At 45.4% G+C, this 25,358-nt stretch overlaps 1 protein-coding gene across 4 annotated transcripts in view; it reads left to right on the top strand.

The window, feature by feature from the left end:
* Positions 1-25,358, top strand: part of DAG1 (dystroglycan 1) — a 122,531-nt gene that overhangs the window by 57,902 nt on the left and 39,271 nt on the right. For all 4 annotated transcript variants that reach the window (XM_069644079.1, XM_069644081.1, XM_069644082.1 and 1 more), the window contains exon 2: positions 16,022-16,421. In XM_069644079.1, the coding sequence (XP_069500180.1) occupies positions 16,140-16,421 (282 nt within the window). In that variant the 5' untranslated portion in view covers positions 16,022-16,139. The remainder of the gene's footprint in view (positions 1-16,021; positions 16,422-25,358) is intronic.

Genomic DNA, 25,358 nt, shown 5'->3' with positions numbered 1-25,358 from the left:
TGGTGTGGTCCCACTTGCCCGACCCCTAGGGAGGATCTTGTGGAGTGGTCTCAACTCCCTATTCTTACAGGGGGGGTTTCCTCTTAAGGGACCACTAACAAATCCCTGGATTTAGTCACGCTGCCCTCTAGCTCATGTGAAGACAGTAGTGGCGTCTGAAAACACAATTTTGCTGTATAGTGCCCCTTATAAATAATCAATACATAAATAGTGCTTGCAAAAAGCGGAGGTGGCGGCCAAGTTGCTGATTTGACGATGGTGTTCCTGAAACATCCCTTTTGGAAGTCGCTGATGCGGCTATCGCTTGGACTAGGTGAGCATGAAGCCCCTTATCCTAAAGACTATTTTGTAGTGAGTCGCTCTATGAAATAGCTGCCTCTACCCATCTGGATATTGTAGCTTTAGAGGCTGAAGAACCTCTATCTGTGCCTCCAAATTTCATATAGTTGAGGTGACTTCCTGAATTCCTTGGTCCTGTCCAGATAAAATTTCAGAGACCTCCTGGTGCCCAAGGAGAGAAGGACTCTTTGCAATTCAGAGTCTGGGTTTGGATAAAACACACAGTGAGATCTGTTGCTTGATGTGGAACACCGACACTACTTTTGGGCATGAAGGAGAGCAAGTGTGGAGAACCTCTCTTTCAGGTTGAACGGATCTTCTGCCTATTTGTCTAGCAGATGTGACTGCGACCAGAAACGTGTTTTTCAAAGAAAGTTTTATATCCGCCATAGCCATCGGCACCAATGGTTCATTGCACAAGGTCGTAAAAAACGTTCAGATCCCATTTCTGATGTGGAGGGTTGACTGTAGGGAAAAGGTGACATAGACCATGAAATGTTGCTTGATCACTGGATTTCAGATAGAAAAACGCTTTTCCACTGAACTAGGGTAAGCACCTAGTGCCCACTGATAGGTCCTACAGGTATCCATAATACAGTCCGAAGTCGCAATGCACAAGATAAACAAAACTGCATCATCTAAAGATGCCAACAGATTATTTTGCCTGTCAAGACCCCAGTGGCAAAATCTGATCCACTTAACTTTGTAGTGCATACTGGTAGTCTTTCCAGTGTGCTTTAATCTTCATGTTCTCTTCTGAGAGGCCGGGATGACCTAGAGCCCTGTCATCAGAAACCATGCTCCCAATCTCAACGATTATGAGGGGAGGATCCTCCACCACAGAGACAGACAACCGGTCCAGATGAACTGGAAAGGAGACAGAGGTTCCTTTTGGACAGGATCACTAGATTTGAGAACCATAATCTGGCTGGCCACTATAGAGCAATCGCGACCAGAGAGCGTACATGGGACAGTGTTGAGACTAATTGCAAAGAGGTCCAACTGGGGAAACCCCCCCCCCCACCGTGAGAAAAGGTTGGCCTCTTCCACATTTGCTACAAGTGCTTTCCTTTATTTCTTATCTTGTGGAGTCTGGCAATAAGCCTGACATCTGCAGAACTTACTTGTCAGCACTGGGTGCCCATCTGAATTCAGACTGACAAACCTTCTCCATGGGGAATCCTGTGGTAAGCTACAGTTGCAGCTCAAAGGTACACTTTGAGGGGTTGTGCCGACTGTTCACATCAGTCAAACCTCCTCAGTCTAGGTGAAGAGTTTGAAGCCACTTCCCATGACAGCTCATTCCATTCTCATATCTGCATGGCCAGAGGTATTGGAGGAGATGATTTAACCCCTTCCCCACACCCCCACCTCCCAGTTTTTTCATGTAATACATTGAGACAGAGTTGACCATTCTGATGGACAGCCCAGGAAATTCGGGAGAGAAGCTCTCAACGCTAGGAAGATTGCTAGCGTTGACTGATATGGATAACAGGGCACCCCAAACAGAGACTATACATACTACTCCCACGTGCATAGGTCGTACTAGAGTATCGGCCACATTTTGTGCATTTGTGGGAGGGGGTGGAAGAGTCTGGGATAGGTGTCCTGTTGTCTGACCAAGCACTCATGTGGATTGGGATGTGTGACGACAAAAAAGAGGAAGGGGGCCACAGGATGGAGGGTGGATGACTATCTCCTTCGAGATCCTCTGTACAGGGCAGAGCTAAAGAAGACTATGGAAAACATCTTTAAGGATAACGACCAGGAGCATACATTGCAGGGGACTACATGGGAGGCAATGAAGTCGGTGTTGCAAGGTAAACATATGGAATTAGCGGGGCAAAATCACAAAAGGCGACTCAAAAGCTGAGGGGGGAGGTGGCTAAACTGGAGAAGGAACACAGCCTCCATTCTGACGTATCGGAAGTTAGCTGTGGCCAGGGGGCAGCTGAACATGCTGTCCACGGTTAAGGCAGAAGCTGTGTTACTGAGAGCAAAACATTGCTTCTTTGTATATGGTATTAAGAGTGGTGCGGTACTGGCTTGGTAGCTAAGGGAACAAAGACACAAAATGTTCATCCAATTTCTTAGGAATGCTGACGGGTCAGGGGTGGCAAAGGAAGGTGAGAAGATGGGTCTGTTCAAGGTTTTCTGTTATTTTACTCAGCAGAACATTGCCGTATAGACAAGGCACCCCTGGGACAACTGTCACAGGCGCAAAGGGGTTTGATGGAGCTCCCAATCTACAGAGAGGAAGTCGGAGAGGCCATACAAAAGTTGAAGCTGCAAAAATGTCCCGGACCCGATGTATTTATCACGGACATCTATAAGACGTTTGCGGCAACGCTGACTCAAAGGACTCTTTAACCACAGGAGACCCGGCAGCTACCGCCCCACCTCCCCCCCAAAGGAAAAATCCCAGCTCGCTATCATTCCCAAGCAGGGAAAGGATGACCAGCTGTGCTCCTCATATAGACCATCTCTCTGATGAATGTGGCTGTGAAATGGTTTGCAGGCATCCTGGCTAAAATAATAGAAAGGGCCCTGCCGGGATTGATGGACCAAGATCAGGCTAACTTCTTCATCCCGAATAGGAATACCTATGCCAATATCCAGTGGCTTCTGCATGTCATCGACAAGAATCTGCACTCAAGAACCCCAGCCGTATTGCTGTCACTTGGTGTCTGCTTTCGACAGGCTGGATTGGTGCTTTTGCGGCCGGTAATGACAAAGATGGGCTTTTATTTATTTCATAGTTTTTTTTTATAATGCGCCTAATACCGAAATAAACCAATCCGTGCCTCGTTGGGGGCAGGGGGTGGTGGGAATCCACAGGGATACTGATTTAAATGTGTTCTGAAACCGTACTACAATTGAGTGCTTTCATTTAGATAAGGTTTCTCTTGAAGCTCAACTTGCCCCTTTTTTAAAGAAACCGTGCAAGGTGCGCTCCAGCTAGCGCATTGCAACGAGCTACCATATTGCAACGAAGTCTACAACTTGACTGCTAATAAATTATTCATCCATTAACGTTGACGGAATTGGGCAAAGGAAAATGGGGGGGGGGTCACATTTACTTAAGAAATCAATTTACTAATGTAATAAAGGTTTAAAAAAAGTAAACCGTCTTGTTAATGAAATGCTTAACACCGTGATGAAAAATATCGCATACGATTGGAACAAATTGTAAACAAACCACACATATTTGGGTCGGGTTCCGCCATCCTGTAACCAAACAAACGGACGCTGAGCATTTAGAAGTAAATACGAGGGAAATCTGTACATAATTTGCATGTTGTGAAAGTTATAGGATGCTGTAGGTTTAGATACACTGGAGTGGGGCCGCGATTTGGCGACCAGGCTTGTTGCAGTGGCTTTTAATGCTTTCATCAATAATCTCGGTTTAAAACATGCTGATACTAAGCTTCTAGTTGACATTTACGGAGAAGGCACTCGACTTGCCAGGCAGGTTCGTGGGAAAACGAAAAAAGAAATGCATTATCAGAGTCTCTTACCATCCACAGGAGCTGCTTTACTTTAAAAATGTTTATTTTTTATTAATGGTGGATCGCATCAACAGAAATGCAAAAGGTTGAGCTTTTCATTGAGAAAGCACAACATGAAAAATATAACTGACTCCTACATGGGTTCCTGATTCAGTGAGTTTAACTTCGTGAGGTATGCTTAAATTTAAGCTGCAAGTCATCCGCAATTCCCCAGATCAGCACCCAGCTCAATATCTGGGTAGAGGCCCTTTTACTTCCGAGAGTTCTATGGTCTTCTTAGATACTGATGTCATTCCCCAACCACTCTCTTCCTTCCACATCAGCTTCAATGTAATTTGTGGATCTATGGGATCTATGGTTGGACAGACCAACTTGGCAACTGTCATGGACAGGCCGAGGCCTGTACCCCAAACACTGTGGCACTCCTAAATCTCTGAAGAAGCCTTTTCACAAAATGTCAAACATTGATGTATTCTGTTGCCATAAAAGAATACTTAAAGCAAATGATGGAAAGATTCTGCACACCCGCAGGACCTCATAACCCTGCTCAACCTCTGTGGTGCCACTGCAGCTCCTTCACTGCTGAGATCGAAATACTGAGCCGAAATTTGGTCCGATGGACCCAAAGACTCTTTGAGGGGAACCATCCAAGACTGATTAGGACAATGGTGACAAAGAGGATTAGTATGAGATTCCCACGTAAGCCAGTGCATTTTGCAAATTGCTGTTCCTGAACCACCACCACGAAAAGAAATTGTTTTTTCAAGTGGATTTTCTCTTAAGGTTTCAGAAACTTCTTGAGTCGCCCTACAAAAAGATGTCCTTGATGAAGCAAGAGAAATAAGGACATGCCACATTCAGTTGCACCAATAAATAGGTATTCATAGCTTGTGGCAGTCTTTATTCAAATCCGTCGTCTTCCTTCAGTATGAAGTACAGAGCCTTAGAGGCAAGAGAATCTTTCCTAATTCTGCATTTCAACTTAATCGGGCGAAGGCTGAGACCTTAGTTGTGGTGAGATGTACATTCTTCCTCAGGAAAACAAAGTTCAAGGGTGGTCCAGCAGATGTCAGTTATTGCTCAAACCTGCTAGTCAGTGGCACACCATGTAAATTACCTGTTCAAGAGGGGTGGCAATTGGGCTCGGACTTATGCAGGCAAGCTTGGCTACATGCAAAGAAATTATTGAAATTTCAAGATGAGTTTCTTGACATTCCCTTCAATGTCATGGACCTGTTCCACAGTTCAACTGATGTTTAGCTAGCACATAAAAAAGCGAGGAACCTCACAACAAATGTCCCTGTGGGTGCTCACAAAAATCAACATCTGCCAAACCAGCAGCAAGAGTTAGAGTGAAGTTCTGCTTCCTCTCCTTTGCAGGTTTTCTTGACTTCCAGGGCTGCAAGCCTTGCCAGCTAGGACTCCTAGTATCCTCTGGAAGTCCAGAACACCACAGGAAGGATATGTGGGGGGAGGTCCCACAACATAATCTTCCTCCTCAGCAGACCAGTGCAGCAAGTGAGGGTCATGCATGATCCCACAGTTGTAATGCCATGTCTAAGAGGATCATCACTCTGGATGGTTTAGATACTGTTGAAGCAAGCAACAGCTTCTGGTTGCCACTGTCCCTCCTCTATCCAGCAGATGTGTGCACACTCTTTGCAGGAAGTCATAACGACCCTTGTGAAAAAGAAGTTCCCCAGAACAAGCGAGGCAAGGGACTTAATTTGCACCTATTTACGGTGCCCCATACAAACCAGGCAGGCCTGCACACCATATTAGATCTGGCATGTTTCACTCTCTGCAAAAAGGTTCATGATAACTCCCACACAGATAGTCTGCCCTTCAACTGGGAGATTAGATCTGTGCAATGGTGCTGCAAGATGCATACCTGCATATCCCAATATGGCCAGCATATCGAAAATGCCTCACGTTTGAGTGGGGCAGGCTCATTTTCATTATAGCGTGCTGTACTTTGGCTTTAACCCACATCTTCAAGTTTTTGCAAAGGTGTCTGCATCTGGGTAGTGCTTAGTGTTTGGAAATGGTGGATACACACTTGTATACTGTTGATCTGCTCTACAGGTTGGGATGGTCCATGAACTGTAGGAAACCAATATATAGCACATGACCGGATATTTGTAGGCTCTCATTGGAACATATCCCAAACCAGAGTATATGCAACAGTGGGGAGATTACTGTATATTCACAAGACATGCAATCTCTTCCTCAGCGCATGGTCCATGGCAGCATGGTGGTTTCAGTGGCTTTAAGGTCTCATGGCCTTGTGTGCGCTGGCACTTCCAATGGCTGAACTCGCCGGACACCAAGACTGTCCTGGTCTCAGGCAACAGACCCTCAGTCCCAGCGAGTACCGATATCTATCTAATGAGAACCTACAATGGTGCTATGAGCAGGCAAATATAGCAACACAAGTGTCCCTTGTGCAGCAGTACACAGACTAGTCTTTGGCTCTCTGTGATAGTTGCAGACCTCCTGGTTTTGAGGCTGACTAGGTTGCGCATGCCTGCTCGGTTCTGCGCTTAAGTGACTTGATGATACTACTGACCCTGAGAATGTTTTCCACTAACCCAAAGAGGAGTAATGCTTGGACCCGATAACTTCACATGAGGAAATGATCATGTGTATTTGTGACGGCAAACGCCCAGTCCACACTGCACAGTTGCTGGGTCTCTCAACCAGACTGCATGCTTATCTGGCCTGTGAGAATTTAACCCTGAACTGATATCTTTAGTTCAGGAGCTGAAGGGGTTGTTAACCAATAGTTGCTTTGGTCCAGTTGTTATTTTGGCACCTTTGGTTTTATACATGTGTTTAGTGGTCTCATGTCAGGTTAGGAATTGAATTTTCCTCCTGGTAGGTTGAGATGGGGTTAATGTCAGTTTTTGGATGCCGTGCCTGTTAAATATATTTCAGTCGTCCTCTCAATGTGGTGGCCTCCTTGATATGTTTAGGTGAGATTTTGTTCTTCCATGGTGGTTGGGTCCTTTAGCAAGGGGCATTTGCTGGGGCCCTCAGAGGAGGGTCCATGCTGAATTTGTAAATTCTCATGTATTGAGACTTTTATTGGACTGGGTGGGGGAGTGCTGGGCGCATTTTTCTTTTTATTTGTTAGTCCTGGCTGATCACATCCATGGAATGGCAGTGCGGTTCTTTAGAACAATATGGACAATGTTTTGGTACATTTTGGGGTGGGTCTAAAGATCTGGGGAGCAGGCCTCCCTCCTGTATGGTCTATGGGAATTCTTAATGTTTGACATCTCCTGAAAAATGTGGTCTTTATTTATGTGGCACATTGTGGAGAGGTGAGTAACGCATGCTGGAGTGCAGTTTACCCTCCCAAACAACCGAGTCGGTTCTAGAAAAGGTCTTCCTGTTCCAGGGTGGAAAACCTGTACTTGCCACTAACCATTGGTTTGTGATATTTTACTTTTGTCGAGTAAGAAATGGTGTGCTTTGTATGTATAGAATGGAGGTGGAGAGTGACTTTTTAATAGCTGGCATCTTGAATGTTTTACCTAATCCTGTGATGGCATAGTTCTGTTGTTGTGGTGCTTCCCAAACTCTGGATCGTCTGGTGACCTAGTATTTTTGGATGTAGTGTGACTTGGGTTCACGGATCAGAATGAGTGGCTTGGGGATGCAGTGCATGGTCGGGTCATTCAGTTCGGTGGGTTTCCATTGGATTTTCGGTCCCTTCCCTAGTGCTGGGTGGTGTTGTTCGAAAGTATTTGATATTTGTTATGAATGAGACTGCATATCTCTTTGTAGTTTTGGTTATTTGGTTAGGGACTGCATAATCTGAATATTTAGTTTGGTGTTTGAATTTGATTTGCATCCCTAGACCTGAATAATCTTGGTGCAAGGATGTTGGATGCAGTGCGATTGGTGCTGCATGCGAGTTATGGCATTCCGGATGCAGCATACATGGGGGTCGGGGGGGTGCTCCGTGGACTAGTATTAAATGTAATGATGCAGTTTGTTTTGGTCCTGCATTGCTTAGTTCCCTCTTAATGTTCTCTTTCGGTGTACACAGTTGTTGCTCATGGCAAGCGTAAGGTGTTTTTCAGTACCATGTTGGTGCAGTTTCAATTTTCGTTGTTTGGTACCCTCTGGTCACAGGTTTTTCATGTGAACTATTTTCTGTACTCTTTGAGGTGGTGCATGTCAGCCCATGGTTTGGTTGGCATCATGTGCTGCCCTATCTTCTGAGGTGTGTAGTTTGCGTGAGATAAAAAGTTAAACTGGTTTGGCACTCTATTTCCAGGTTTCCTTTCTTGGTTTTCTTTGCCCTCCTGTAGTTAGCAGTCTTTGGCTGTTGGTTATTCAGTAGGAATGAATGAAGATTGCCCACGCTGATGGCGCATGGAAAGTCTTGATTGTATTAAAGATGCGGAGGTAAGCATTATGCTTAAACTCTCTTTAATGCTGCCACTCGCAGCTTTTCAAAAACATGAACATTTAAACTTTTTATTTACTCATAAGTCCATTTTGAGGAAAGGAAATTGAAAGTTTAAGGTGTTTTCAAAAACGCAATTCCCATAGTTCTACTCTGGACACTTAAGCCCCATGAAGCTCCAGTCTCTAAGTCTAGGGCTTCCCTCCTCCACCTATCGGGAGTTCCCCCTTGGTATAAGAAGCCCTGCGTTAGGTTCTTTCCTCTTTCTTTTCTGACAGCAAACTCTGCCCGATTCCAACTATAGAAACTTTTGTCTGTAAACTTCAGCAGCCTGTCTTTGTCGACTCTCGTGCTAACTGCTCGGCCGCATTGGTCCAACAGGACAACGTGCGTAGTTGGAGATGAACTTGCTGAAGCTCTTGATACTAATTAAGTCGCTTTCTGGTCATCTCCTGCGAGAAAATAGAGAGGATGTTGTGATGGTTGGAGCCAAAACAGTATGCATATATTTGACAATCTTGAAGTCTATCATTTCAGGGTGGGATATAATGCTTGCCTTTGTGTCTTTAATAGAATCCAGACTTTCCCTCCGCTATCCGCGTGGGCAATCTTCATTCTATGTCAAGACATGAGGCGAGCATTATGCTTGGTCAACGCTCGCCACCACTCGATTAATAATTTCAGACACAGCTGACTGGTTTTCTGAATCGACATTTAAAACGTTTTATTTTAAACCTGATTTCATAATGTCTTGTAAGGACACTCCTGCTGAGAGTGCTCGAGAGGCCATAGCTCCCCTGACTGAATGCGCGCCAAACAAGGACAGGTCTATGCCTGCCCAGTGCATCACTTCTCTAACCCACCATGCAATAGTCTCTGTGACTACTGTGTGGTATGGTTTCCTTTGCGCAATTTGCAGCTGCGTAACCCCCGCTGGTCTAACCCCCGCTTGTCTAACGTGTGCTGTCGCTGCTTCATAATCCTTCATGCATTGCGCTATGGATATCTTGTTGTTTTCTGGGAAATAGGGGTAGGAAATACTAGAATCTGTTTTCGTTCTCCTGGCTTTATTAAATGCTACACCCTCGCAGTAAAAAAGAGCCTTCACATCCGACACTCTTCTACATGCCGTCAAGCAAAAAGGCATAGCTAGCTTCCCTAACAACTGCGAACGGGATAAACTGATATTCTCCGGCCAGCAGAGAAAAAGTCGGAACACGTCTGACGTCCCATAGTACCGCATATTTGGGCTCTGGCGGTTTTCTCATCTTCATGCCCTTGAGCAGTCGATTGACTGCTGGGTGCTTCCCTGCCGGCTTCCATTCTACTTTATGGTGCCCTGGCCAATACTGCTGACCTGTACACTCCTATCGTTCTGTAGGCGCAACCTTTGCGCAACCTGTCAGCTGGGAAATTGAGGACGTGTACTATAGGGGACAAAACGGGATGAAAACCGTGGTCCGAGCACCATTGGGACCATTTGCTCAAAGTGGCGCCACAGCTGTGTATAGTGGAAGGTGCCCAGGAGTCTCTGATACAGTCAACAGCGAGCTGCGAAATGCCTCGCAACTCCCATTGTTTCCTGAAACCCTGCAGGCTATTAGGTGAAGCGTGCCTGCTTCCACTAGGGTTGCGATTGGCCGGCCGGGCTGAGGCGAAGAACTATCCTCAGTTCTATCACTACTGGAAACCACGTTTGGGACTTCCAGAACGGTATTATCAACACAAGTTCAGCCTCCTCCCTGCGAGCCTTCGCTAGCACCCTCGTCGGCATCACAAACGGCGGGAAGGCATAGTGCACTGCCACGCTTCATGGATGCAAGAACGCATCCATCCCTGCTGCTTCGGGGTCTATTCTCCAGCTAAAGTACTTGGTCTCTGTGCATTCAACCTGGATGCGAACAGGTCTATGTCTAGGGGGCCCCAAATCTCTTGTATCTGCTTTGGGGATGCAGCCTCCAGTGACTGTGAGTCTGTGAGATACCGGGAGTTCAATCCGCTACAGTTCTGAGTGCCTGGTAGATACTCGGCTGACACTACTATCTGATGCTGTAGGCAGAAATGCCAAAAGACTTTCGCAAGTTCTGCTAGCATTCTGGATCTTGTACCTACCAGCTTGTTTATATAGCATACTGCCGAAATGTTGTCCATCTTCAACAAGACGCAACACCTGGCTTTGTCCTTGGTAAAGGCTTGCACAGCGAAAGAACCTGCTAACAGCTTGAGACAATTTATGTGGAGCTTCAACTCTTCTGACAACCATTTCCCTCCTGTCTCTGCCTGGTCGCACCAGGTGCCCCAGCCTGCTCTGCTCGCATCTGATTCTATAACTAAGTCTGGTACGTCGCCGAAGATCCGTTCCAGGCATCCATATGCTGCATATGCTTGGTCCAGGCTCACTATCTGATGGTAGCCTAATCCCCCTTGTAAATGCCTGATTTTGAGCCTTTGCAAGGCTCTGTAATGAAGGGGCCCAGGGAAGATTGCCTGAATTGAGGCTGCCAGTAGATCCACTATCCTGGCTAGACATCGAAGTGAAATAACTTTCTTCGCTATAACTGTTCAGTTCTTTCTTGATTGCTTTGATTTTGTTGTTCGGCAATTCAAACACTGCTTTTCTTGTGCACTGGTTGTCACTGCGATTTGCCTGTGTTCACAATATAGTGAAGCTAGTAGGGTACATAGCCAGTGTTTGTTCTCCTGCAGGGCCTCCTCGTGCTGGGCTAAGACTAGGATATTGTCCATGCCTCCTTTCCTTTATGGCTGCAGCTACCAGTTTCATTATCTTGGTGAAAGCCAAAGGAGCCGATGCCAGACCGAAAGGGAGACCTATGAAGCACCACGTCTCTCCGTTCCACAGAAAACTGAGGAACCTCCGATGGGCTGTCGCTATCGGAATTGTTCGGTACGCGTCTCTGATGTCTAAACGCGCTAGCCAGTCTCCTGAACGCAGGAGATCTCGGAGAAGGTGAATTCCTTCCTTCTTGAAATGGTTGTATGTCAACCATTCTTTCAGGGCCTTCAAATGTATTACTAGTCTTCTCTTTTCTCCCCGGTGGACTAAGAACATGTTGCTGAGGAACCCTGGTCGCCCCTGGGAATCACGCTCTATTGCGTGCTTCTCTACTAGCTTGCACAGCTCGATTTGTAGGAGCTCTTGCTCTTGTGGCATGTGAATTGGATGGGGTTCTATCCTTTGCACTGGTTCACCTGTGAACTCTAGGGACAAGCCTTGCACTGCTTGCAATACCCACAAGTCGCAGGAAAGCGCTTGCCATTCGTGCAAACATAGTTCTCTCTCCCACTCTGATCTGTTGGGTGCTCAGTGTTCTCACCGCCTGCTGCGCTTGGCTGGCTGTACGTGCCTATTCCTCTGCGCCATCTGGGGAAAATTCCTCTGCGCTCTCGCTGGGAAAAATTAGTCCTGTTGTCTCCCTCGTTTTCCCCACCTCCTTCCGCCTTCCAACCCGCCCTCATCCCCCCAGTGATTGGCTACTGCCATGAAGCGAGTGCAGGCCTAGCCACCGGCTGCCTCGCCACTCTGATCATCCAGGCCAGGTGAGTGGAAAGGCCCCGGGACTGCTTTGGGCACGTTTTTTATAATTATCAAATGTTTCTCCTGGCCATGTGCAGCCTTGTCCCTTCTCTTTTCCCTACCTCCTCACGACCCACCCGTGATTGGCTACCTGATAGTCATACTTGACCTGCCCGGCAGCCCCTGTGGCAAAGGGTGGCTCCCACAATGGCGGCTCCTAACCGTGTCGGCAGGGGAAGCCAGTCTCAGCCACCAAAGTAAGTGTGGCTTGGGTGGGGAGTAGAGCAATTGCTGTACTCCAGAAAGCCCTGCCACTCTACCTTACCTTTCCAAAACATAGTCTGTCAGGCAAACATCACTCGCACCACTCATACATTTGTCACCAACAGCCGGAATTTATGCATGACGGGATGGTATATGCTGCCTGCGTATAAACATATCTGAATGTTAGCATGCCTTACACTTAGAATTGTGAACACTAGCTTGCGTCTTATCTGAGCAGTACTGTGAATGTTGGATGCAATTCGAATGTTAGCATGTCCCGCACGTAGATAGAATTGTGAACAATAACCTGTGTCACATCTAGATAGGATTGTGAATGTTGGCATGTTTCACACATAGATGGAATTGTGAATGTTAGCATATGCTACACTTACAATTGTGAGCATTAGCCTGTGTCGCATCTAGAAAGGATTGTGTATGTTGCATTTGCCGCACTTAGATCGAATTAGAATGTTAGCAAGTCCCGTACGTAGATAGAATTGTGAAGGTTTGCAAGTGCCACACTCAGAATTGTGAACATGCCTGCGTTGTATCTAGGCGGGATTGTGAATGTTAGCATGTGCCACACATACAGTACTGTGAAGGTTAGCATGTGCCACACTTAGATGGAATTGTGAATGTTACCTTGTCCCACACTTGGATAGAATTGTGAACATTAGCCTGCGAAGCAACTATATTGGATGGTGAAGGTAAGCAAGGGCCACACTTGGATAGAAGTATGAAGGCTAGCAAGTAGACAGAATTGTGAATGGTAGCGCGTTAAATGTCATAACCCACTAAAAAAGCTCAAACTTTCTGCATACTTATCTCACTCAAAAAACTCGCACAACCATCTCTCGCACAAGCCGTACACACTTCCCCACACCTCAACACCACATAAGCCGGAACAGCACGCAAGGACTGACATTGATCCGATACTCGCACCAAAGCTCAGCACCCGGTGTATACTGTGTTGAAGCTGCCAACAGAACACCACTCCGCTCACTAGCCTCCCTCTTCACCTTACTAACCCATCCCTCCTTCTCGTACACAGATCTGCCAGGGCTCCTGGGGAACCAACTCCATTGGTGACGGTGCGCGGTACAAATATCTTTAACATTCCCAGTACTGGGCTCTATGACCTTGGGGTCTTCACTGTGGATTGGTGGAACTTTGGGCTTTGAACTTTGGTGGAATCGCTGGTTTTACGGTTTGCTCTAGGATCTTCACTACTTCCTATATACTTCATCTTGATACACGAGGTACGTTGTCCGGTGGTCTCTTCATTGTGGATTTAGAGTGTATTCCTACTCCCTTCTAAACTCTGCGTAAGAATTGAGCTTTTTTCACTTTACTATTATGACCTTCCCTTTTAAATCCGGAACTCGATGGTTCCCTTTTGATCTGATTCAGCAGTTGAAGCGTATTGACCCGATTTAATAATCATGTATTGTGCAAGAACACATAGAAAGACATACTAGAGGCAATTCTTTCCATTATTTTGCTTCTAATTTCATGCTTTGGAGTCATACCAGTATTCAATTTTGGTTTACTGATTATGAAGAAAATGATAATGACCCTATATAGTATGAGCTAGGTTGCTTTGTAGCTGGTTTAGAGTGATGATTGATAATGATTTGTTCACAGTAATTTTGTGTTTAACATATGTAAAGGTGATTATTAACTGTATGTATATGAGTAATTGCAGATTTCTTTTACTCCTGAAGAAGGGGAGTTCCCCCAAAACGCGTAGAGTTGGAAATCACATCGCAACATAAGAACACTGTGGTTGCTCTTTTTCATTTTGTTTTTTACGATGGCCATATGTGCAATTCATTTATATTTATGTACATTTTAAGGTTTAATTAACAAACATTGATGTTTTCAACTTTTGTTCATGTATCTAATATTCCATTACATATCTTTTGAAAATTTAAGCATTGTATTGACTGATTTTTTTCAGCTTTAATGGTGTGCAGGGGACGGGAGTGTCTTTAAATTTAGACACTTTGTTTAGTTCATGGTTTATTCAGGCTCCAGTGTCAGGGCTTGTATTCCTCCCCAGCACCCTGAATCATTTGAAATTGTCTATGTAACGTTTTCACCTATTGACAGAAAACTAGGTGTGCACCTATTGACTACCATTTTCACTAAAGTGTTTGTCATTTCTCGTATAGCATCCACCTATCCAGATGGACTGCTGCAGCACCTACCTGGCATTGTTCAGAGCTTACAAGAATTCAGATTCTAGATATGTCCCTGTTGCACATGTAACATGGATAGGATAGCTCAGCGGCAACGTGTGCGCCTTTGGCAGCAAGACGACACGAAGCAACACAGGTTCATCCCCGGGTCCGCGCTTAGAAACCTCTGGGTGTTTAAGCGCGTTATAAATACGCAACTAAGACGCACACAAAAAAAAAACAATTACCCAACTAAAAAAACAAACAATTTCTGTAACAGTGCCTCGATGCCCACGGGCTGTGTGAGCGCTTTAAAAATGTAAAATAAATAAATGGTCAGATGCCATTTATGTGTCCATCTTTGCTGTGCTCAGTAGACCCCATCCTATCTGGGTTCTTATCGGACTCTTGTTAACTTTGACTTATAAGCTCTTTGAACCCATGTCTTTTTCCGTGGCCATGATCTCCATGTTCAGGATTGGGGAATTGCAATTGGTTCTGCTAGAAATCCCTTCACAGTATTTCGCAAAGGCATGGTGTTACTGCAGATACATTTAGCCTTTCTTACAAATGTTGTCGGATTTCGACATGAAACAAGGAATATTGCTTCCCACCTTCTTTTCAAACTGTTCTTCAGATGCAGAAAGCCCTCAAATATTACATTGGCACAACAAAGGAAACCATAGCAGCTGACAGATTTGTTAACTTTGTGAACCTTCCTAGGCTTCCATTGCAAGGTGGGTTGTTGGCTCAATTCTGCAGGCTTTTCACTGAACATTCCTGTTTGGAAAGGTCTCCATGCGACTGGAGTATCGGCTAAAGCCTATACAGCATGTGGTCTTTTAAAGACATGTACCCATTGATATATCTGTAAAATGGCTCCTTTGTCTTTCAGAGGTGATGCCCAACATGGGCTCAACTCTCCGCAAACCTTTTAGCTAGAGGTTAATCCAACCTCCCCGAGTGTAATTCCGTGGGTAATTTCCTTTGAGTATGGAGGGAATGGTGCAGTATATAGGAATATGGAAAATTGGCCATAGTGACTACTGCACCCCTTCTCCATAGCCCTTTCCTCCATGGGCCCCTCCACCTTCTCTGCTATACTTTTCAATCATTTGGTCCCTGTGTTGTTGGGTGAAACTGAATACTGAGGAGGATGTGGCATTGAGCGTGAGTTTGGCCACACTTGGATGTGTAGCTCTGATGTACAAAGCAAGTTCCTGTCTCAATGGGCTTAACCTATGGCAAGAGTACCATGGGTCTGTATGGTGAGTAACCTTTACAAACTGCTCTAAAATATGTTGCAGGTTTCCTTCCAATTAATTTCCCTAATAAGTCCTCTCCCTTACCGTGTCTTCAACAGAACTACTCACACCCACTGTTGTAAAGCCCCCAACTATGGATTAGCTCGGTTTGAATGTTCTTGTTGAACTGTTTTTCTACACTTTACTAATCTGGAATGGAAACAAAATACAAATTCATGCTGTCCAGCACGTGAGTGTAGAAATACGGAGCCCTGGTCAAATAGTGCACAGCCCTCTGTTCTTGACCCCTCCCCCTGCCCCCAAATGTAATTCCAGTCTATAGTAAGTTACAACATAGAACGTACAGTTCATAATTATAACTGGTTGGCAGGATATGCTTCTCTCCAGCTTATACTATGTACATTGTGCATACATTACTTGTTTAGATATTTCAATTTTCAAGAATGCCTAGTCTGACATCTTTTTGTAGTTAATTGCCATTTAAAGTCCTGTTTTTACGTTCTTTTTAGGTTTCAGAAACACTATATTGAAGCAGATGTAACGAATCCATGAAAAGCATTTGGGGTGCAGACGCTACCGGGTACTAGCTATCCCATTTGGAATACTGCAGAAGAAAACAGGGCAACAATGACTGCTGGATTTGTATTGCGGTTTCCTCCGCTCAGAACATCCATATTAATGATGCTCCTGCTGTCGACCTCTGTCCGGTCCCATACCCCCAACGACCCAGTGGAAGGCATAAGGGATTTCGAGCACCACATAGAAGCATCAATGCATTCTTCATTTTCTGAGCCCAGGGAAACTGTTGGACCTTTGATGGGAATTCCTGACAGCTCTGCCGTGGTTGGGCGACCATTCAGATTGACCATCCCAACAGACATGGCTGCTTCTAATGGAGGAATGATCAAGGTGAGACCAGTTCAAAGAAATAATAAAATGTCCTCACTTCACGTTTTAACAGGTGTGTATTTTCCATTCAAGAAATTGAGTCCTTTTATTGAACAGCTGTTTGTTGGAAGTTTTGTGGCGTAAAAGTAATCCTAAAAGGTAAGGTTGTATGTACAAGACATGCACGTCCTTTTTTGTTTTTGCCCCTCTGGCTAGCTTTCATCTTCTAGACCTTGCTGGTGACTGCATAACGTAGAACTTGAGTGTGCAGGCTGAGCGCCTACTGGTGATTTTGACGGCCGACAAAACGCTGCTGAGAATTAAAAATAACCTGTTTAAGAGACAGACTGTTCAGTTCCTTTAACAGTGGGTACATTTAAGAGCACCAATTTTGGAAGAAGTTGTTCCACTATATTATATCACCCATTCTGCATAAAATATCTGGTTGAAGGAATGGCTTGTTATACAGATATGGTTGTCCTTTCCACGTTATTCTTGTTTCATGCACAAAGAAGGAATGATTGAAGTCTTGCCTGAGCACACTTTCCAAGCATTCCCCTATTGTTTTTACATGCAGAAGGTTTTTTATGCCTAATTCTACAACCTTCCCAATTTCTATTTGTGCCTTTAATGTTTAAACAGTCTTATTCAGTTCTATTTTGTTGGAAATCGCCTTTTCTTTGTGAGCTAAATGTTTTGGGTAGAAAACTAGTGCTGGGGGAGCTGCAAGACTGTCTTTGCACATAACCCAAAGTTTACTGAAAACATTTGCAAACGTTCTCCATAAAAACTATATGCATATGCTTTATGTGCATTAATGAACAAGGACCGTATGCATAATATGCTTGCTTGCTCAGAACTTCACAACTCTACATCGACAGTGGGGGAGCAGAGAATGGGCAACATGGCTTTGAGACCTTTGACATGACTAGTGTAGCTGTGAGGGTTTCTTGGTAAGGATGCAAAGTCAGATCTTCTAATGCCATGGTCCTTGATTTCAACTTCCCTATTTATTATCTTGGATTGAAAAGAAATATCTGTCCATCCCGTCATCACAGGGTCCTGTGGATAGACCAACATTTGGTCTGCACTTGATTGCTTCCATGGAACAACGAAAGAAAAGCGTGTACGAAGTGTAGGCCCCCAAGGCATGCTACAGACAAGGAAATATGCTGAGCAGCCTACAGTATGGATGTCGGGAGAACTCATCACGATGAAGGGAAACAGCCAAAATGGCATTCGAGGCAGGTGCAGAATTCAATGAGCTAGTCATCCTTTATTTCCAAAGAAGTTAGGGACACCATTCTGTGAAGGTCACCAGTACTATGAAATCCACATGCACCAATAATGACTTGCCACACACATACTCTTACATCTCTAAAATAAAATGTATGTGGTGTGGAGAAACAACCATGACCGATCATTCGGGTCAAGAAGCATCAAAGGTCATCAAAAGCACCAACAAGCAGCTAGACACTTGCACTTTTGACCCGGTTCGCACCACTGTCAACACCTGGGCTAGGATATCTAAAATATTACACTTCTCTGAGCCATATGCAGGCTTTATTCCCTTATGGCGGTGCCCTGGTCTTCCGGCCACCTATGATAAAACCATTAAGGACGGTTGGGACCCGGGAGGTGGGATGACACTAAGGGATCTCTTCTCAGAAGGCACTTTCATCACTCTACCGGATTATACAGCAAAGTTTGGGGGAGGCCCAACCCGCACACTACAATACTACAGAATCAGGGCTGCAGTTAGATGTAAGTGGACATAATTTCCAACAGAGCCTATTGAATGCCAGCCTTTGGAGTTTGTAGTCACGGTTGGCTATACCCATGGTCTGATCTCAGCATTATATAAAAGCTGTCAGGATGGGCGGGGACCACCTGGCACCACCAGGTTGTACTGGGAGAGGCGTCTAGACAGCCCGCTTGATGACTATAGATGGGCGCGATGGTGCAGGCTCACTAAAGATGTCTCGATGAATGCGAGACACCGGCTAATCCAATTTAAACTGCTTAATGGGCTGCACTATACACCTGCAAAGGTCGTTTGGTTTGCACCATCGGCTTCTCCCAGCTGTGTCAAATGTTGGGCTACGGAGGCTGACACACATCATATGTTGTGGAACTGCCCTCCGGTTGTCCGGTTCTGGGAGGAGGTGGCGATGATTCTACACGAATGTACCAATGTATCTTCGGCACTGCTGTTTCCTAAGTATTTATTTGGTGATATTGGGAAGGCAACAGTAAAGAAGAGGCGGCTGTTTAACCTCGGGTGCCTAGTAGCCAAGAAATGTATTTTGATGAAATGGAAGTCTGTGAGGGCACCCGGGATTAATCTGTGGCTGAAGGAAATGACTCATGTTTGTGAATGTGAAGAAACATATATCTCATTAGTTGTACCATCTTGCAGACCTAAAAATATTTGGGGGCCATTCCTAGAGTATTTACGCGATCGAATGTCTAGTAATGTATGATGTTGACTATTCCTTTTTTGTCTCATTTATTTTCTATGGAGCGCATCGCGGTCTGTGGACAATAATTTTCCTTAATGCTTTCCCTTTTCTTTGTTATGACAATACCTAAGCGACAGAATGTTACTCACATGTGCATTGATGTATTGCAGAAGTTGACCTTCACTTTCATAAATAAAGAGTTAAAAAATCATCAAAAGCAGAGGTAGTAACTTTACACCGAAGACCTATCCTATGAAACAATCTTACACCTGTCAATGAAATCTAGCCCAAAAAAAGCAGTCCACAAGCAGGGTGCTGCCACAGAAAGTGGCATCAATGGAGCACATGCTGCCAAGTATACCACATGGTGGTGAAAAACATGTCTTCGGAACAGTGAAGTGTGCGGAGTAGGTCAACTGTGCCATGAGAACTCGTGCAGCTGAAACATTTCTTGGTGCCAAAAGGTATGAATGTCAGGGCACCATGAAACACTACTCCAGTGTGTACACATGCAGTTGAGAAACGAGAGCGAATTGTCTCAAAGATATCGCACAAAACATCTCGGGAGGAGCTATTTAGACCACAGCTCCAACATTTACAAGACTTTTTTGAGGTTTACCATAAGCAGCCTAATCAATCCCATCAAAAGGGAAGCCTTTTTATTTGAAACAGTTAGGAAATCTAAATCCATTAATGGGCCAGTAACATGCCACACATGGCGGGAAGATCCCTTTGTTGGCCAGTTTCTCCTCTAACCTAGTCTCCAATGATGACTGGACTAAATTAGAAGGGCCACAATTAAATGTTAAATTGATATACAGCAGGAGGAAGACCATAATTTGGTGGATTTCCTTTTCTTACATTTATTTTTTTTAAAAAACATTTTTCTTGTTTAATTTCAATCTTCAATGAGCCAGAAATAATGCCTCAAACGATTGCCATCATGGAAGAACGGGTCAAGCAGTTCAAACACATCATGGTCATTCCTGCAACATGTCCTGAAAATAAATACAAACTGTCACCATGTTACCCAGTCATCGAGGACATCCTAGAAAAGGACTGTTAGTTGCTGCCCAGTTGGAAAGGGATGTGGGACACCTGCATCAAAATAGGAATGTCTAACTGACAGAAATCTGTGTGTGTGTGTGTGTGTGTGTGTGTGTGAGAGAGAGTGTGTGTTAGTGTGTGTGTGTGTGAGAGAGAGTGTGTGTTAGTGTGTGTGTGTGTGTGTGTGAGAGAGAGTGTGTGTGTGTGTGTGTGTGTGTGTGTGTGTGTGTTAGTGTTATATATATATATCCTCCAAGGCAGTGCAATTCGCCACATCAACAGACTGGTGGACCAGGCTTGCAGCACCTCAAGTATCAAAGGTTTATACAGATGCACACCTGTTGGTAGTATGTATTTCACAAATTTAGTGATTATAGTGAGGTGCAAGGGAGTGTGAAGCAACCTTGACACTAGATTTTGGTTGAAAGAATAAAAGGAAACGGTGTCCTCGATCTGTGGTCACTCGCGTCCCAAGCACACTATGGGTTTTGTAACTGAGCAAACAATATTTATAAAAATGTTAATCCAAGGTTAGTGAAGTGCAATGTCCACCTGCATTATACAAACACTTTCATAGTCGCAAACCTTTCAATTTTTCACTAAATATTTTTGTGTGGTTATATTTCATCATTGTCATATTACAATATTTCATTCCTTTTGCACAATATTATCTAAAGTCTGTAATGCATAAAACACAAATCTTTGAGATATCCAATGTAAATAAATTCATAAGCTCAACGCATTTCGGGATAAATTCTCTCTTCAAGAGAGAGGTTTCATATTAGTCCAATTTAATCCCTTTCACAATTCGTACATGCTCTGGTGGGTGCCGATTGGGGGTCACTATATGGTTCCCTAAAAGAGGGGGTCCTTGCAGTTACTCTTAGGGCGAGGCAGAGCATCACCCAATGCAAAAGGTACCCTGATGTCGGGTAAAGAAATGGCATATGTGCGGTAAACCAGATGACACTTTTACACAGCTTGTGTATTCAGATGCATCACAAGGTCACTGTTGTGCTCTTGGTGTGGCAGTCTGTAGGTAGGTGAAGCGAAGCAGTCAAGTCTCAAAATGCTGGCTGTGCAGGTGAACCATCAGCTTAGGGTTCCACTCCTGTATGCGTGGTCTATCGTATTGTGTAACGAGTGCAGAGTACTCGAGCGCCATCAAACACACCTCAAAGTATGCCATGAACCTGCAAGTGGTGTCTTGAGAAGGGGTCATCTTGGTGGCACAACATGTACCAGCGATAGGATCACCTGGCAGACTATCTACGTTAATGAGGCGCATTAATGACTTACTTTCTGAGATGGTACTGACAATTTTAACAAGCGGGAACTCCCGATTTGGTGCACATAGCGACAATGGACAGCACATAATGACACCTGTGCTCCACAATATCTACAACCGAGGGTCTCTGGGCAATGTCTGTGGTTTTACTGTTAGTTGATAATACTGTGTAGTGTAAAAGAGGATGGGGTCAAACACACACTTCTACACTTGGCTCCAACCTAGGGCACAGTAAGTGGGGCATCCACATTTGCCACAGATTGCAGCAATATCACAAATTAAAATGCATAGACTTAAAAATCTTCTCTTTCGAGAAAAATATAATCGCACACCTAAATCCATACACTGAACTGAGCAGCTTGGAAATCCATCAGTTTGGATCCTGAAGTCCTACATTTTGCTGATTTTTAAGATCTTTAAGGTTGCCTACTCAACACATTTTTGCTTCTTTGCATGAAAGATTTATGATGCACAAGGATATGCAGAAAGCTTGCCTTTTCACTACACACATTCAACACATGCATGTCGTCCTATTGACAGGCAGCATAAATGCAATGTTTACATAGACAAGCTGAGGGCAACGTGTTCCCTGATACTTTCCAAATAGCACAGCAAATTTGGAAATGGTGCATATCCAAGAACATTTGGAGTCGAGCCCATCCTGTCCCGTAAGTGGAGCATTGCCTGTTGGACAGTCTAAGCAGACAATTGCTACAGGAAAACTAGTGGGAGCTCAACATAAATGCATGGCAATTTCATTTTTAAATGGGGGGGGGAGGGGAGCCAAATGTAAATCTCTTTGACGAATAGAAACAAAAACATCAACAAACCATTGTCTCTAGGTACCCAGAATAGGTATCGTTAGGCCCCTTTATGCACATTTCTCATGGTTAGTTGTTTTTACGCAAATGCTGGAAAAAATTAACGATCACCCCGGACCTAGCCGAGGCACTCCTCCAATCTCCACCACCCACCTGCCCTCCCGACAACAAATTAACCCCTGAGGCCTTTGACTCATGGCTCAACGCACCTCTTTTACGACTCACCCCCCCATGCAAACCATCAACCCGCTGCGCCCCTTTCCCCAGATGGTTCACTCCTGAGTTGAAGACCACTAAACGACTTTACAAATACCTAGAACGCAAATGGCAGAAAGAGAAAACCCACGAAAACAGGACCACCTTGGCCCGTCACCTCTATCAATATAAGTCCGAAATCCGGAAAGCAAAAAAAGCCCACTACAACACCCGAATCCTAAACTGCAAAAACCCAAGCAAAGAACTCCACAAAATCATCTCAGAATTCACCAATCCTGATTGCAATACAACCAGCCCGACCGACACACAATCACTGTGCGACTCACTCTCCCTCCACTTTCACAACACGGCTATCGAAAGAACAAAAACTCTAAACACTAAGATGGCTCAACTTCAGCCACCGAGCAATCCTCCGCCCATACCGCCCAGCCCTGCAACCGTAACCTCCACGCAACCAACGTTTGAATCCTTTAGTCCAATATCGCCAGAGCAGTTTCTCAAACTGCTATCTGCCCGCAAACCTTCTGGTTCACCACTGGACCCCTGCCCAGCCACAACCCTTAAAGAAATGTTTGCCTCAACCTGCGCAGGAGAATACGCAAGATCCATCATAAATTCCTCCCTCTCCTCCGGTATCTTTCCCGACGCATTCAAAACGGTGCACGTCAAACCTCTAATTAAAAAACCATTGCTCGACCCACTCGAGCCCAAAAAACTACCGCCCAATCTCAAACACTAGGTTCCTTGCCAAACTCATTGACCGAACCGCCTACTCCCAACTAAACTCCTTTGTCGAAACCAACAACCTCCTAGACCCAGCGCAATCAGGCTTCAGATCACGCCACAGAACTGAAACCAGCCTAACCTCGATCTGGGATGACCTTAAAATGACAGCAGACTCCGCCGGATGCGCCGCACTAATCCTCCTCGACCTATCGGCCGCCTTTGACACGATCAATCACTCAATCCTCCTAGACCGACTCCACTCCATAGGAATCCGCGGAACCGCCCTTAAATGGATAGCTTCATTCCTCAAAGACCGGCACCAAATAACGACACTCTCCAGCTTTACCTCACAACCCCGACCTGTCGACACGGGAGTCCCTCAGGGAGCATGTCTATCCGCCCTCCTGTTCAATCTTTACCTGATCACCCTCCCACCAATAATTCGTTCACACAACATCCTGTGTTACAACTACGCCGACGACACTCGACTAATTCTAAAAATCCTGAACTCGAAACCCGACCCGACCTGGCATCCTGCCTCCTTAACATAGAACTCTGGATGACCCAAAGCCACCTCCTGTTAAACCCCTCCAAAACAGAAATCATGATTTGCGGCAAGCTCGATCTTCTTCCGCACCCACTACCCTGGCCACCCGCCATGGGCAACTCACCGACACCCTCCAACACAGTGAAAAATCTTGGATGCACCTTAGACTCCGACCTAACACTCTCGCGCCAAGTCAACAATGTCTCAAAATCCTGCCACTACAACCTCAAAAATCTTAGGCGCATCCTTCCATATCTCTCATTTCCCAACAGAGTCTCCGCGGTCCAATCAATTGTCATATCAAGACTGGACTACGGAAACTCCCTATACCTCGGAATTCATGCCTACCAACTAAACAAACTCCAAAGAGCACAAAACGCGGCAGCCAAAATGCTACTCGCGCTCGGTCCAAGAGACCACGTATCCCCAGCCCTTAAGACACTGCACTGGCTTCCAGTAGCCCGTAGGGTAGCTTTCAAAACCTTATGCCTCTCCCATCGAGCACTACATCAAACCGGACCGCAATATCTTCAAGACAAGCTAATACCTTATCACCCCACTCGCACCCTAAGATCAAGCTCAGCCGGCCTCCTAGTAATCCCTAAAACAAACTCAACCAGGTTAGGCGGATCATCATTCTCAACGCTAGCCCCAACCCTATGGAACTCGCTCCCACCCCGCATCCGCCTAACTGAAGACTTAACGGCCTTCCGCAAACTACTGAAAACCTGGCTCTTCCCCTAAAACTAACCAGCAATTTTGACCGGAAGCAAGAAATGTACAACAAAAAATAAATAAATAAATAAATAAATAAAATCGAATGTAAACCATAAGACAAACAATACCAAACGAATAATGTAGATCAAAACAGTGAAGTGGATAATATGAATAAATCATCAGAAAACTAGGAGATCTAGATGGACGCTTGACCAGACGAAAGTGTTAGAGTGAATGAGAATCTAGAAGTGACGAGCGAAGAGGGCGGATGAACGTCAAGAACGGACGAACATGGAGATTGGACGAGCGTGGAAATCGGATGAGTATGGAGAGCAGATGAGTGTGGAGCATGGAGAGCGAATGAGCGTGGAGAGCAGATGAGTGTGGAGCGTGGAGAGCGAATGAGCGTGGAGAGCGGATGAGCGTGGAGAGCGGATGAATATTGAAGAGCGGAGGAGCATGAAGAGTGGAGGAGCGTGGAGAACGACTGAATGTCGAAAAGCACAGAGCGAATGTGGAAAACGACTGAGCGGAGAGCGCAGAAGCGTAAGATACAGTATAGCCGCGAGAGCGGATGAGTGAGGAGAGCGGATGAGTGAGGAGAGCGGATGAGTGAGGAGAGCTGAGGAGAGCGGATGAGTGAGGAGAGCGGATGAGTGAGGAGAGCGGAAGAGTGTGGAGAGCGGATGAGTGTGAGGAGCGCAGTAGCGTGGAGAACGACTGAATGTAGAAAGCACAGAGCGAGTGTGGGGAACGACTGAGTGAAGAGCGCAGAAGCGTAGGATGCAGTTGAGCCTGGAGAGCGGATGGCAGTGGAGAGCGGATGAGTGTGAGAGCGTGAGAGCGGATGAGTGTAGAGAGCAGATGAGTGTGGAGAGAGGATGAGTATGGAAAGCACAGAGCGAGTGTGGAGAACGACTGAGTGAAGAGCGCAGAAGCGTAGGATGCAGTGAGTGTGGAGAGCGGATGAGTGTGGAGAGCGGATGAGTGTGGAGAGCGGATGAGTGTGGAGAGCGGATGAGTGTGGAGAGCGGATGAGTGTGGAGAGCGGATGAGTGTGGAGAGCGGATGAGTGTCCCGAAACAAACGAATACGTGGAGCAGAGGTAGGAGCGGCGCAGATGAGCTGATAGAG

The sequence above is a fragment of the Ambystoma mexicanum genome, chromosome 2p (genome assembly GCF_040938575.1).
Source record: "Ambystoma mexicanum isolate Mex_15411 chromosome 2p, UKY_AmexF1_1, whole genome shotgun sequence".
NCBI classification, from domain to species: domain Eukaryota; kingdom Metazoa; phylum Chordata; class Amphibia; order Caudata; family Ambystomatidae; genus Ambystoma; species Ambystoma mexicanum.
This window is presented reverse-complemented; position numbering and strand designations above follow the sequence as displayed.